At 43.9% G+C, this 15,932-nt stretch overlaps 1 protein-coding gene across 5 annotated transcripts in view; it reads right to left on the reverse strand.

The window, feature by feature from the left end:
• LRRC75A (leucine rich repeat containing 75A) overlaps nucleotides 1-15,932 on the reverse strand; it is a 188,804-nt gene that overhangs the window by 78,171 nt on the left and 94,701 nt on the right. For all 5 annotated transcript variants that reach the window (XR_004537157.1, XR_004537156.1, XR_004537158.1 and 2 more), the window contains one exon: nucleotides 9,160-9,272. Coding sequence is in view for 2 of the 5 variants with exons in the window: in XM_033922846.1 (XP_033778737.1) it covers nucleotides 9,160-9,272 (113 nt within the window). In the remaining 3 variants the exon portion in view is untranslated. The remainder of the gene's footprint in view (nucleotides 1-9,159; nucleotides 9,273-15,932) is intronic.

Consider the following 15,932-nt stretch of genomic DNA (forward strand, 5'->3'; position numbering starts at 1 on the left):
ATATTCTGTACTTGTCTAATCAGTCAGCGGGGGTCATAAAAAGGCCTTTTCTGTTACACAACAGACGTCAGCCCATGTACCGGGACGCCCGATTCATCTTACATAATCACCACCTCTTCTCACAGTCTTAAACTCACTGAACTGCCTCCGGGACCGGGGCGTGGATGGGTGGAACTGGACAGGGGGGGGGGATAAGAAATTTTTAAATAAACTTGAAAGTTGAAACATTAAATACAAATTAAATCAAGAACATCATAACAGACAATATTATATCAATTACTCGTCCTGCATTTTCTGCTCCATATTAGACAATACTTCAGAGCTATTTACAAAAAAAGCTTCCATAAATAGGGATGTTTTTAAAAGCTCTTTATAACACTGAATGTTATCCACCATCCTCAACTATCCACCCAGGTTATTCCATAGATTCACCCCAGCTACTGACGATGCCAGATAAAAACCTGAACGGTCCCTGCAGTCTGCCCAACGGTCACACTCGTATCCATTCATGATTAAAAAATGAATTGATACGACCAAAACGTGACATCAGAAGAGAGCAGAGGCCAGCGCGACCAGCAAGCGGAAGCTGCTGCTTGTGCCAGCGGACTTTTAAAGAGGTACGCGGGGACCTTTTGAGGACTATGTATCAAGTTATACCATGTTTCCCCGAAAAAAAACCCTACCCCTAAAATAAGCCCTAGCACCATTTTCGAGGTGGGAGGGGGGGGGGAGGTGTGGAATCAGAGGATCAGAGCTGACATTGGTCCCTTTCTACCATATGTACCATATGTATATGTTTTTGGTAAAACTGTTTTCTTAAGAGCCTTAAACCACAAATCTTTACATATATTTTCAAAAGTTTGGTTTTTTTTATCAATTCAAGTAAAGCAGTTGCCTTTGCTAAATTTTAGGTGGGGCCATTTAAGATCCAAGGAGACTGAAGGAAAGCCAACAACTATCTTCCCATGCTGGACTGCGCCACTGCTGATTAACATGTGTTAATGACATCATATCCCCAGGAGCCTCTCTCTCTTTCTTTTTCTCTCTTTCTAGTTCTCTCTCTCTCTCTCTCTCTCTAGTTCTCTCTCTCTCTCTCTCTTTCTAGTTCTCTCTCTCTCTCTTTCTAGTTCTCTCTCTCTCTCTCTAGTTCCCTCTCTCTCTCTTTTTCTCACTTTCTATTTCTCTCTCTCTTTTTCTTGCTTTCTCTCTTTCTATTCCTCTCTCTCTTTCTCGCTTTCTAGTTATCTCTCTCTTTTTCTTTCTCTCTAGTTCTCTCTCTCTCGCTCTCTAGTTCCCTCTCTCTCTCTTTTTCTCGCTTTCTCTCTCTCTTTTTCTCACTTTCTAGTTCTCTCTCTCCTTTTCTCTCTCTCTATTTCTCTCTCTCTCTCTCTCTCACCTCCCTTTCCTTCTGCCACCACTCTCGCAACCCCAGCCCTGTCCCATCATTTTTCTCATTCATCATAAATTCAATTTCCAATAAACATTTAACAGATAAATAATTAAAAATGTATTAACTCCTCCGTATTTGCAGCAAGATCTTCCTCTCTCCTTGCCCTGTACCCTAGAAAAGCTGCATTCGGGAGAGGCTCGGCCTGGCTGCAATTGTGAATCCAATCAAGAGCCTCTTGAAGCCCAATCCCCACAGACCATGCTCTGCCTCAAAAACATTTTTTAAATCATGCAAGCAGTCAGCAGGGTAGCGACTGTGGAAGCACAGGACTAACAGCTTACTTGTAAACGGGCTGCAACACCGCCTTTCTCACTCTGACTCAACCTCAGCCAACACTTCTTTTAGTCTCCTGTTGGTTGCAGTGGCAGTGCTGCAGATCACGGATCTCTGTATGTGCTCGTGCCACTAAAAAATATGGAGCCAGTGCCAGTAGCATTGCTAGGGTGAGAGGAACCAGGGATAGTGGCCCCCCTGCCTCTCCCCGCCTCTTGAGCGCACCCCTTCCCCTTTTGCCTGGCGCCAACAGCATCACCAACTTGCTGCCCGCTTTGGCGTCAGCTCTCCCTTTGACGTCACTTTATAGGCGCAGGACCCGAAAGGAGGGAGAGCTGATGTTGGCACGAGCAGCATCTTGGAGATGGCGGCTTGGTGGGGGAAGTGAAGGCACACGTGTGCGGCATGGGGAGGAGTGGAAAGGAGCGGGGGGGGAGGGGAGGAGGACGAGTGCCCGAGCTCCCACCGACGGCGCCCGGGGCAGACCATCTCCCCCACCCCCTTTGCTACGCCACTGACCTGCTGAGTGTTGCAATGCTCCGCCTCTCATCACAGTGACACCCTCAGCAATCCTGAAAGTAACAAATGATAAATCCAATACATAATTTAAAACCTTACACTGTTAGGGTTGCCAACTGGCTTCAGATTCACTCGACAGGGTTGATCTAGTCCTGGGTTACCCCACTGCATCCAGGGAATGCAGTATGGAAATCAGAACTACAAGTCCCTACATGCAGCGGGGGGGTAAAACCCGTACCGGATCAACCTTTTTGAGCAAATCTGGAACCAGTTGGCAACCCTACACGTTGTTCATGCTAACGCTTTGCAATACAAATCTGATCTGTTATGTAGATTTTTTTAAAGTTCATTTGCCTCATTTTCTCCAGCAATGGCAGATAACTTAGCTACTGTTTTCTTGTTTCTCTTCAAATTTCCCAGTGAGGCATGGGCAAAAGGTAAGATATCCTGAAAAGCTAATTACAGAAACCAGAACCATTGCTCCTCAAATTTCTTCCTTTGGTTTCTGAATTCCAATATGAAAAGCATATTTCATTTCCACGCCGGTTCCACCTGCTGCCTCTCCTCCTCTCCCCAGCCTCGCCTTGAAAACAGCCAAGTCAAAGGCACAGTTATCCCTTCAAAGAAATTATACACTTTCAAATACTCCTGCTGGGGATAACAATGCATGCATTACCGAGCCTTTTAGATTGAGTGCATCAGTGAGCCAGGGCTCCACAGAGGAAGTGCATGGATGAATGCAATGCTACAATCAAAATGGAGCAACCTAATTAAGTAATTGCATGTAATAGCATTCACAGCCATTAGGCTTACAAACAAAGCCCAACCTGCCGTCTTTTATCTTGCTGTCCAGATCCAGAGGCTCTAAGGATGAATGCAAGGGAAAAACAAATCTTGTTCAAGATCACAAAGTTTATATTTTAAAAATAGCCACCGCTGCCTGTTACTATAAGCAGCAGAATGGGGAGGTGTCCACCAGGGTCACGACTCCATTAATATTCTGACCAACAGAACCTCAACAACTACCCTGTTTCCCCCCAAAACAAGCCCATTCACGGATGCGTGCGACATCATCAGCGCATGCTCAGAGGCCCTCCAAATGTAGCCGGGGTTTGGAAAGTCCGTCCTGGAGCCCGGACTAGGTTTACCAGAAGTCTGGATTTCCACGAACATGCCCTCAGATCCAGACGGCTTTTCATAACCCGGCACTTTGTCCAGGTTTGGAAAAGCCTCCCTCAAAATCGTCATCAGACAGGAGGGCAACACGTCGTTACGTTGCATGCACGCATACCCCTCCTGCCCGACCAGAGCACACAGAGGGGGCGGAGCTGGGGCATGATGGGATGGAGATGGGTAGAACGGGGCGGGCCTGGGGGGCAGGTCTAAGAAAATCTTGCAACCCTAGCCCGGACAGTCCTCTAAAAAGAGGACATGTCCGGGTTTTCACAGATATCTGGTAACCTTATGAGGGACCCTCTGTTTTGAATGAGCCATCTTCATCGCTTGCTTCAGGCAGCTTATTGCCTTGAGCCATCCCCATTTGAAACCAGCATTAATGATATTTATATAGAGTGGTTGTGTGATTTTGTAGCTATGGCAAAGCTTTCCACCTGTTTAGATCTGTTTTTAACATTGGGTTTTCAGGCAGGCCAAGTTACTGTGGCAAATGGCTTTGAAAATTGTTTACTAAATGGTCTCTGAGGACTTTACTGGCATTTTGGTCCATTTGCGAGTTTCCTTCTAGTTGACTACAGCAATCAGTTCTGCTCAGTGATGTATTACTGCACATTCTGTATCCGTTCCAGCCTGTCATGTTCAAGAAATTATCCAATTTTCTTTGAAATATGTCCAGTGATATTGCTGGCATAACCTCGTTAGGCAGAAGATTCCACAAGCTGATCCCTCTGGGCAGTAAAACAGGTCTTCCTTAACCCTTTCAGGACCAAGGGACATATTTGTCCCATAACTTTAAAATCCTATCCATTTTGATTGGGATAGTCTACAGTTCTAAATTTGATATGTACGGATTCCATATGATACTGCCTTTATGTAAACAAACTGGTTCCGACATTTGTTCATTAGCGTCGTTGCCAGATTGACGAGAAGATTCACTTGCCACACTGTCCATAAGCCAGAAGTGTGATTTTTTAAAATAAAAATAATGATATTTCACAAAAAAAAAATCAATTTTTTGGCATCTGCAAGCCCTTTTTACCATAAAAATGTCGTCAAAACCACAAAAATTGGCCTTCGATCCTTATGGTCCTGAAAGGGTTAAAATCTAATTAAATTTCCCTCTATCTAGCTTCTAAATACACCCTCTTGCCTTCTCCATATTGCTCGGTGTAAATATCGAATGCACGTGCTCCACATCGTAAACATCGGAAGTGTTCTCCATAACCTGAAGTGGCGTGCTGAGCTCATCACCTGAAAAAGCTTGTAGAAAGCTGAATAAAATGCTAAAAAGTTAAGAAAGACACTGCTCTGGCTTCCTCCCTCCTTCGTCTCACTTTTCTACTGAACATATGGGAAGTGGGAGTGAGTGGCGCAGTGGTTAGAGCTACAGTCTCAGCACCCTGAGGTTGTGGGTTCAAATCCCACACTGCTCCTTGTGATCCTGGGCAAGTCACTTGCCCCGGGTATATTACATAGAGTCTGAGCCCACCAGGACAGATAGGGAAAAATGCTTGAGTACTTGAATGTAAACCATTTAAGTGGTATAGAAATGCTAAAATAAATAAAGGGCACCCAAGTGATGCACGCTAAGTTAATATCCTCTGCATGGAATAACCTTAGGAATGAGCATTTAAAATTCTAGTGCCCAACTGATAGTACAAATACATGTATTCATTCATTGCATCTAATTTCTGGAAATGCCCCTGACCCTCCGTAATTACTGCCAATCAAATGCTTGTTAGTAGCAATTATTGATTGTTAGCAGCAGCTTAGCAAGGGAAGGAGGTGTCCGGGGGCAGTGGTACCCAGCATTGCCATGTTCCCCCCCCTCCCACGTACCTCTTCAAATCTGCACCAGCAGCTAGCAGCATCTCGGCCCCAGCTCTCCTCCTGATGTCACTTCCTGGTCCCATGACCGGAATAGGTCAAATGGAAATATTTTTTGGAGGGATGATAGTAATATGTATGGACATTGTTTGGGCGTCTAAATCTCACCTAAAACCTGATTCTCTAAAGGACGCCTAACTTTAGACGCGTTTTGCAGAATCAGGGCCTTTGCGTTTTCGAAAATATTGTCCATTAAGAACTGCTGCCACACTCTAGTGGAGGTATGCGAGGAAATATTATTACAAACAGATATAAAGGTTATATTTCAAGTTATTTTGACATCTCTGGCAATAGCCCCCCCCCTCCCCAACACGCACTTTCCTTGTTCTCCATTTCCATCAATAATTACTGTCAGAGGACTGCCAACACAGGGCTCCTTTTATAAAGATGCACTAAAATGCCGCGCGCGCCAGCCGCTACTGCCTCCTTTTAAGCAGGCGGTAATTTTTCAGCTAGCGTGCGCTAAAAACACTAGCGTACCTTAGCGAAAGGAGCCCACATGAACAGAAAGAGAGAGAACAGGTGGGAAGGGGTCTGTGACAACTGGGTGGTGTGTGTGTGGGGGGGAGGGCATACCTTCATCCCTCTAGTGATCATCTGATCAGTTTGGGCACCTTATCTAAGAAACAGAGTTCTCTGGGAGGTGTATAAGGAGAGAGAAGCGAGGAGAGATATTGAGAGGCAGCAGAATAAACACACTTGTAGTCAGCAATAAGATCTTGAACTGTATGCGATGGCAAATAGGGAGCCAGTGAAGTGGCTTAAGGAGAGGGGCGACATGAACGTAGTGAGGTTGGTAGAAGATGAGTCGCGCAGCAGAGTTTTGCAGTTTTACAATATTATTATTAAGACTTAGCTAAAAGGAAAGATTTACAAACTATAAAGAGTTTTACCTCATGCAAAATTGTCATTTCTTTAATAAGACATTAACTATTTTTTTCTGAGGCCCTCCAAGTACCTAAAAATCCAAATGTGGCCCTGCAAAGGCTTTGAGTTTGAGACCACTGGTCTAGAGCAGGGGTCTCAAAGTCCCTCCATGAGGGCCGCAATCCAGTCAGGTTTTCAGGATTTCCCTAATGAATATGCATGAGATCTATGTGCATGCACTGCTGTCAATGCATATTCATTGGGGAAATCCTGAAAACCCGACTGGATTGCGGCCCTCAAGGAGGGACTTTGAGATCCCTGATCTAGAGCCTCTTCTGCTCAGTTAAACCCTTCGAACATCAAATCTTGTGTTTCTCCCAGTTGGAGGGGGAGGGGTGTTACATTACATTACATTACATTAGTGATTTCTATTCCGCTTGTGCCTTGCGGTTCTAAGCGGATTACAAGTTAGAAGACTGGACATTTCCAGTAGCTTTGCAGTACATGTAATCAAGAAGGTATCCAGTTACAATTATTAGTCTGGACTTTTCCAGGAGAAATTGATAGCAGGTAGTAGATAGTGATAGGTTGTTTAGACGAATAGAGATAATACTGTCCGGGTGTTGCTGGTGGAGGTGATGGAGGTGGTCATGAGAGCATTTTCTAATACTTTTGTGAGGTTATGATGATGGGAAGTGTTTTTTGAAGAGATGAGTTTTGATTTCTTTTCGGAATACTTTAATGTCTATTGATTTGGTCAGTAGATTGGTGATGGTAGTATCGATCTTTGCTGCCTGTGTCGCTAAAAGGCTGTCGTATAGTTTCTTTCGTTGTGTTCCTTTGAGAGGGGGGTGAATGAATAGGCTCTGAGTTCTCCTTAGTCTGTGTGAGAGATTACGGTGTAGTCTGTTGTTTAGGTAACTGGGGGCTGTTCCATGTATTACTTTGTATAGTAGACAGTAGAATTTGAACTGGGATCTTGCTTTTATTGGTAGCCAGTGTGAGTCTAGGTATGCTTTGGTGATGTGGTCATATTTGCCGAGTGAGTAGATGATTCTGAGGGCTGTGTTCTGAACTGTCTGTAATTGTTTTATCATGTAGTTTGGGCATGACAGGTATAGGCTGTTACAGTAATCTACAATACTTAGTACTAGGGATTGTACTAATATCTTGTATTGATCTTTGTTGAAGAATTTTCTTATTTTTCTTAGGTTACGTATTGTGAAGAAAGCTCTTTGGATGATTTTGTGGATTTGAGACTGCATTGTGCAGTTTCTGTCTAGTTGTATTCCCAGGATCTTGAGTGTACTTTGCATTGGGTACTTGATTGTATTTAATTCTAGTTCTGTGAGAGATGTTTTTTTTTCCTTCTCTAGTAGTAGGAATTTAGTTTTTTCCGAGTTCAGTTTTAGTTTATGACTTGACATCCATTTTTCTACCGTTTCCATTATTATTTTCAGGTGGTTTGTGGATGATGGGTTTTGAATATTAAAGGGGAGGAGGATGGTTATGTCATCCGCTTAGCTGAATGATACTGTGTTTAGGGCGTCTAGGGTTATGCCTAGGGATGCTATGAAGAGGTTTCTGTTCATGATGCTAAAACTCCAATCCTTTTGAAGATGGCGCCCAGGAGAATTAGACTATATGTTAGTGGCACGATGCTCCAGACACAAAAACAATGCCAATATTGGCTAGCTTTACTTTCCTTGGAACAATGTGGGTTGTATAAATTTGGTGATTTATATAATAAGCTGGCTGATATTCAAAATGATTTAACTGGCCAGAAATGGCAGCCGACTGGTTAAATTACTTGCTCAGTGCTATCTGGTCATTTTCTGTGGCACTCAAGCAGATATCTCTACTGAAAATGACTAGTTAGTGCCGAATTCAAAAGTGGCTAATTTGTTGATATTCCAGGGAAAGAGCCAGATTAAATGCTGATATTCAGCCCCTCATCGCATAAGAAAGCCACTTATATCAGGCTGCATAAATAGCAGTCCTATATTTAAGCAGTTTGGTTTATCTGGTCAAGGGCTGAACACCAACTTAAGTGGCCATGCGTTAGCCAGTTGGCAGAAGGCCAAGCAGGGTCCGGCACTGAATATCTGGGAATACCAGTGGCGGCCAGAGAAACGCTCACCGCCACCAGTTGAATATGGGGGGGAGGAGTTGTTTTATATTTCATATAGCCCACATGTGCTATAGTAAAATAACGTATGAGTTTGCTCTTTAATGGGAGTGTGTGGTGCAGTGGTTTGAGTTACAGCCTTGGCACCCTGAGGTTGTGGGTTCAAATCCTGCACTGTTCCTTGTGACCCTAGATAAGTCACTTAATCTCAATAGGGGAAAAAATGCTTGAGTATCTGAATAATTTGTAATCCACATAAAATTCTGGGATATACAAAATATAATTTTTTTAATTTTTTTTTTTTTAATGCATGTTGAGGCAAATATTCTGTGTTATTCTTTTAATGCAGGTTAATAACTTCCCCCCACTTCCCCTTTAAGACCTAATTTAAATAACGCAGCAATGCTTATAAGAACATAAGAACCGCCATCTCCGGATTAGACCTTCAGTCCATCAAGTCCGGCGATCCGCACACGCGGAGGCCCAGCCAGGTGTACACCTGGCGTAATTTTAGTCACCCATATCCCTCTAGGCCTCTCGTAAGGAGATGTGCATCTAGTTTGCTTTTAAATCCTAGGACGGTGGATTCCGCAATAACCTCCTCTGGGAGAGCATTCCAGATGTCCACCACTCGCTGCGTGAAGGTTTCACATTTTATATTATTATCTTGCCTAGCCTTGTCTAGTTCTGAAACCCACACCTTATCTCAAGTTCCAATCAATCAAAATAATATAAAATGTGAAACCTTCACATTCCTATAGAAGCATTCTTGGTTTCAGTCTCTCAATGATAACATTCAAAGGCAGCATGAGAATGTAAATCTACATCCCCCCACCAAGCATTTCAGTAGTGGGCTCACCAGGCCTGAGGCTTTCTCTTCATTATTCCCTGGCGTCTCCACTGTGAATGAGGGCTGAGGTGGTAGGTCAGTTGCCTGCAGAGCTTCTCCATAGCCCCGAGTGAATCGCCTTCCTGCAACAGGAACAGCCCTTGGTTAATGCTGGCGAATTAACTCACTTTTATGCACATCAGTCATATGAGAGTACAGCATGCAATCTGCTGTGGCAAGTTCAAAATTAAACCAGACGCTAGATGGACATAGACGCTCCCAAATCAATAGCACAATGCAGCCTACCCAAATTGGGAGCCGAGATGCAGTTTACAAACTCCTATGTTTTAGATCAGCATATCCGCAAACTATGTGTCGCGGTACACTAGTGTGCCTCCTGAGAAACGAGGTGTGCCACGACACGCTGGGGAGGAGGAGAGGCACCGGTGCCAGCTGACCGCTTCTCGCAGCAAGAGACATGTCCTGTAGGCAATCAGCCAGCGCCTCTCCTTCTCTCCGTGCTTCTTCCCTGCCGGCAACCCCCACTGGCGGTTCAGAGCCCATCTGGAGGACCTTCGCCCATGCGTCGACGTCAATGCACTTCCAGATGCCTCGAGCTGCAGTCAGTACGTTTACTGTGCTGTGGCTCGACAAAGTTTTAGATGGGAAAAAAAGACCTCATTGGTAGCCCATACAATCAATACAGGTGATCAGACATACCTTAACCAATCAATCATTGGTCAAACTTAATCATTGGTCAAAAATCATTGGCCAACTTAATCAATCATTGGTCAAAAAACTCTTAATCACCATCTTTAGCATTTAAATTTCTTTGACATTTCAACAGTGCTGTTAACACTTCATGAATATCATTAAACAGGGAACTTATCTGTTGATTCAGCTGGCTCTCGAGGGATCAGTCCATTTCGCTAATCAAAGCTTCCTCAAGAGGAGATATCCAGCACAAACTGCAATTTTGGTGAATGAATATCACATAACAAATGACTGGTAAGGTATGTCTGATCACCTGTACTGAGGTCATTTTCCTCCATCTAATTCGTAGAAATTTGTAAACTACATCTTGGCTCCCGTTTTGGGTAGGTTATACATCACCACATTGAACATTTCACAAAGAACTCTTCAGGGTCGGTTAGACATGCTGAGGCCCAGAGAAGAAATTTTGAGAGGGGAACCCAAAGCCCACTGAGGATTTGGTCATTTTGAACTGCCTCGTCAGCTTCATGGTACATTTATACTTTTTAAACCTTCATAAAAATTTTGTTTTTAAGGCATACCAACACTGTGGTAAGGGAAATTTAGACTCTGTTCTTGAACCTGGTTTCAAGTTTATTAGGATTTCTATCCTGCCTAGGCGGGATAGTGCAGTGTAATGAGGTACGACTGTATAGGATAGAGGGTGGGACTACAATACTAATAGGAACATAGTAGATGACGGCAGATAAAGACCCGAATGGTCTATCCAGTCTATCCGACTCTACCCACTCTTTAAATTACTGATTTAATTTAAATTTTCCTTCTTCGTAACTATTGCTGGGCCAGAACTTAAAGCTCCACCCAGTACTATGCTTAGGTTCCATCTTCTGAAGTCTCCATCAAAGTTCACTCCAGCCCATCTAAACCATCCCAACCATCGAAGCCCTCCCCAGCCTATCTTCAACCAAACAGCCATATATGGAAATAAACCATGCATGTCTGCCCAGGACTGGCCTTAATTTTTTCAGATTCAAGATCCTCTGTGTTCATTCCACGCTTTTTTTTTTAAACTCTTGTCACCGTTTTCTTCTCCATCACCTTCCTCTGGAGCGCATTCAAGGAAAGTGGTAGAGGGGAATGTAGAGAAGGGAGAACGTAAAAGGTCAACATATGTTTAGCCAAGGATTTTCATCCGGGCATTGGAGTCAATAAGGATATAATCAATCAGAAAGAAAATATAATTGTTTATAAATGACCTGGAAGTGGGAACAAAGTGCGAAGTTATAAAGTTTGCAGATGACACTAAACTCTGTAGCAGGGTTAAAACTATAGGGGAATGTGAAGAACTGCAAAGAGACCTCACAACATTGGAGGAGTGGGCGAATAAATGGCAGATGAACTTCAATATAGAGAAATGCAAGGTCATGCATATAGGGAAAAAGAACCCGATGTTCAGCTACAAAATGGGGGGGGGGTTGGCTCTGGGGGAAAGTAACCTCGAAAAGGACTTGGGAGTGTTAGTGGATACAACAATGAAACCAACGGCACAATGCACTGACCGCCTCTTCCTGTACTAAAGTCGGGCCTTATCAATCAGGAGCTGCGTGTCAAAGCAGCTCCTGATTGGTGAGGCCCGACTTGAATACAGGAAGAGGCAGTCGGAACATACAGCGAGTGATCTCCTTCACTTGCCGGCACTCCGGCTGCCCTCTCCTGCCTCTCCAGCTGTCCTCTCCTGATCGGCAGTTTGCAGTCAGAAAATACTGCGAATGACCAGGACCACGAACCGCTGACTGCGAATTCACGGGGGAGCACTGTATTTTACAAATGAATAAAGCAGCCTCAAAAAAGTGGGCTTTTAGCCTATATTTGAATACTGCCAGAGAGGAGCTTGAAGTACTAACTCAGGCAATCTGTTCCAGGAAACTGTGCAGTAAGATAGAAGGGATGGAGTCTGGAGCTGGCAGTAGAGGAGAAGGGTACAGATAAGAAAGACTTAACCACAAGTTCCCAGGGAGGAGTACAGGGAGAGATAAAAGGAGAGCTATTGAGGAGTTGCAGAGCAAATGTCAATAAGAAGTGTTTTTATAGTAACATAGTAGATGACGGCAGATAAAGACCCAAATGGTCCATCCAGTCTGCCCAACCTGATTCAATTTAAATTTTTTCTTCTTAATTATTTCTGGGCAAGGATTCAAAGCTGTACCCGGTACTGTGCTTGGGTTCCTACTGCCGAAATCTCCGTTACAACCTACTCCAGCCCATCTACACCCTCCCAGCCACTGAAGCCCTCCCCAGCCCCTCCTCCACCAAACAGCCATATACAGACACAGACCGTGCAAGTCTGCCCAGTAACTGGCCTTAGTTCAATATTTAATCTTATTTTCTGATTCTAAATCCTCTGTGTTTATATTTTGTTAATTTTCATTTAGTAATGACATGCAATGTCACAGGATATGTGTTTCAAACTCTGTTTATGTGTTTCAAATTCTGTCTTTGGCATTTGTCAGAAAGACAGTCACTACAAAGCAAACAACTAGCGCATTTACTATGTATAAGGACCATTTAGAAGTTGGTGGTTTGCCTAATGATTACACAACTCAAAGGGTTTATTCAGCTATTACTGTATTAGCAGTAGATACTACAATTATTTCAGAGCAGTGTGTCAAAATACTGTCAAACTATTGCATCCATTTACTCTACTGAGACGTCAATGAAGGCTGTTCCAGGAAAGAATTTGCAGTTTATCCTGTACTGTTTAACAAAGCTCTTCAATCCTTCTCGGAACGCATTATTTGACACAAATATGCCCCACTGCCTAGACCACCTTTAGAAGCAGGTGGTATAGAACATTTAAATTAAACCCTAAATTAAGCCGTAAACCACATGATCAAAGCCTGACTACAGGAAGCCAGAGTCTTAACCAGGAAGCTCTTTTCTAAAAGGGTAGATTCAAGACCAAGGCCCCCTCTTATCAAACTGCGGCAGAGCATTTACCTTGCTGGACCGTGCTTAAACACCCTACCATGGCTTGATAAAAGGGGCCTCAAATTTTTAATGAATTTTTTCACTAGAAACATGGAGGAGGTGGGACAAAAAGGGGAAAGAAAATGAAACGTGTCCCCCCCCCCCCGTGCGACACACCCTCAACTGATGTGGTGCGCTTCTGCCCCGCCCACTTTAATGATGTCAGTGCAAGGGAAGCCAATGGACTGCTTCTCTTGAGCCCTATGTGGTTGCACCAACTGCACAATGCAATCGCTTGCTACGGCTCTGATTTCAGATTTATTATGGCTCGCTTTACTAACAATAAGTATAACTTTTAGAGTGGTTCACAATTCCAAAAATAATAGACTGGGGGGGAGGGGAGAGAAGGAGGAACTGTAATATCAGCTAGGACAGAAAGAGAGGCAGGAGAGCCGTACAGCAGGCGTGCGTGCCATGCATCTGAGATCACTCCCAAGAGAGGGATTAGTCTGGAAATGCATTGTTAAATAAGAATGTTTTTCAGACAGATTTCTATTTTTCCAGGGAGTATTCCAGTCATAAATATGGCAGGAGAGCTTTCCACAAGAAGGGGGTGTGCTACATTAAAAATCTAACAAGGTTGAAAAGACAGCACTGCTACACTGTTAGATTGGGAAAAGCAGAGGGTTCTGGATGGTGTGTAGGGGGTTAACAGGCAAAATTGGTAAGGAGTACCTTATGCACTGGTAAGGTACTGGGTAACGTACCTTATGCACAATGGTCAGAATTTTAAAGGAGAACTAGTGCTTTATTGATAGCCAACGTTCTTCACTTAAGAGACAGATTACGTAATCAAATTTTGCTTGAACCTGAGTTTTACTACTAAATTTTGAACCACTTGCAAGCATCTCGGTTCTGAAGGTAGTGTCGAATTACTATCTAGCTGGCGCGGCCAGCATTCTAATTAGTTTTTTCAAGTGCAGCACTTAAATAAATATTTCGATATTTGCGCCACTTTTCAGATAATTGCCGCGACTGAATACCTAGACAAGACGGTCCATGCTGGAACTTTTCCAGATGGTGGCAATCTTCAGCGTTTTATCTGTCCTAAATCATCTGAATAAGTTCTTCAGATAGCAGGCTGAACATCGCCAGCATCGGGAAAAGTCTGGGACCCGCCCATGCTCTGCCCTGGCATATCCACATGGCGCAGAGGTGGTCTGTAAGAACACTCAGTGGCCGTATCCAGATAGTGTCTGCTGCCGAAAATCCAGGCGAAGCGGTGGCCCCGAGTGCAGCACAGCCAGCCAGGTCTCCTGACCGACCGACAACAGGCCCGGTCTGTCAAACCTCCCTGCCCTGTAGCCGCGAATTTAAATTACTTTCTTACAGCAGCTTCAATACTCCAGCTGCTGTAAGAAGGTAATTTAGATTCGCGGCTACAGGGCAGGGAGGTTTGTTGGACCGGGCCTGTTCTGTTGTCAGTCGGGCGGGTAAGCATCACAAAGGTAAGGGGCAGGGAGGGAGAAAGGGAGGAAAGGTGGAGTGGAGAGGAAAAGGCGCTTAAGGTAAAACTGAGGGGGGAGAAGGACACTGAAAGCACTGGGGAAGACAAAGGGGTGGAGAAGGACGCTGAAAGCACATGGGGAAGATAAAGGGGTGGAGAAGGACGCTGAAAGGACATGGGGAAGACGGGGGGGGGAGAAGGACGCTGAAAGGACATGGGGAAGACGGGAGGGAGAAGGACGCTGAAAAGACATGGGGAAGACAGAGGGGGGAGAAGGACACTGAAACCACATAGGGAAGACAGAGGGGGAGAAGGACGCTGACAGGAAATGGGGAAGAGAGAGTGGGGAGAAGACGCTGGCAGGGAAGAAGACAGAGATGCCAGACTATGGGGGGAGCGGAGGAAAGAAGATGGGTGCCAGACCAATTTGGAAGGGGGGAGAAAGGGAGGCGCAGTAACAGAACAAATGGAAGACGCAGAGAGAAGAGAGACAGTGGATGGAAGGAATTGAATGAGAACATGAGGAAAGCAGAAACCAGGCAACAAAGGTAGGAAAAAAAATTATATATATATTTTTTTTTTTTGCTTTAGGATAAAGTAGTATATTAGTTGTGTTGATAAAAATTTATAAACATTAGAGGCTCTGGTAGAAACCAGTTTACAAAGTATGTATTCTTCCCAATTAATATTTCCAAATTAATAAAGTCTTTTTGCTTATTTGTAAATGGGTTTCTACCAGAGCCTTTAATTTAGTAGCATAATTAAATGAAATACCTATTTCTGTAGTTTATAGGGACGGGTGGGGACGGAGGGGATTCCTCGCGGGGACGGGTGGGGACGGAGGGGATTCCTCGTGGGGACGGGTGGGGACGGAGGGATTCATCGCGGGGACAGGTAGGGATGGGTGGGATTCCTCACGGGGACGGGTGGGGACGGGTGGCACTTTGGCAGGGACGGGTGGAATTTCTGTCACCACGCAACTCTCTAGTCCATAGGGGGGGGGGAGGAAATCCACTGCTTATTCCTAGGATAAGCAGCATAGAATCTGTTTTGCTATTTGGGATCTAGCTAGGTACTTGGCCTGGGTTGGCCACTGTTGGAACGTTTTTGTTTAGGGAGGTATATCAATGCTGATTTTCTAGATTTTTTTTCTTTTGCAATGTTATTTTCTTAGACTGTCCCAAATCAATACTAAAAAAATAATTCATACCCTTCAAAACACAGCTATAAGACTAATTTTCAAACTGAAAAACGGTGAAAGGATCGCAGCTTATCTTAAGGAGTTGCACTGGCTACCGATAGAAGCTAGGATCCTTTATAAATTCTTTTTTTTTTTTTTTTTTTAAACTTTATTTTTATTGATTTATAATATATCGCAAGTAGTACACTTGTTTCAGAAATACATAACATAAAATTGTCAAGAAAAAAACCCATCATAAGTGGAATACCAATTATTGATCTTTCTTAGACCACAATTAAACAGGGAGATCCCTTAAATTCCATGGAGAGAAATAAAACAAGAAAATTAATTATAGAAAGCTGACTACGCTTAACAACCCCACAAATTCTTAAATCCAGCTGATCATTACTAGTCTCCAGAGATCTTTTTAAGGTC

The sequence above is a fragment of the Geotrypetes seraphini genome, chromosome 15, assembly GCF_902459505.1.
Source record: "Geotrypetes seraphini chromosome 15, aGeoSer1.1, whole genome shotgun sequence".
NCBI classification, from domain to species: Eukaryota; Metazoa; Chordata; class Amphibia; order Gymnophiona; family Dermophiidae; genus Geotrypetes; species Geotrypetes seraphini.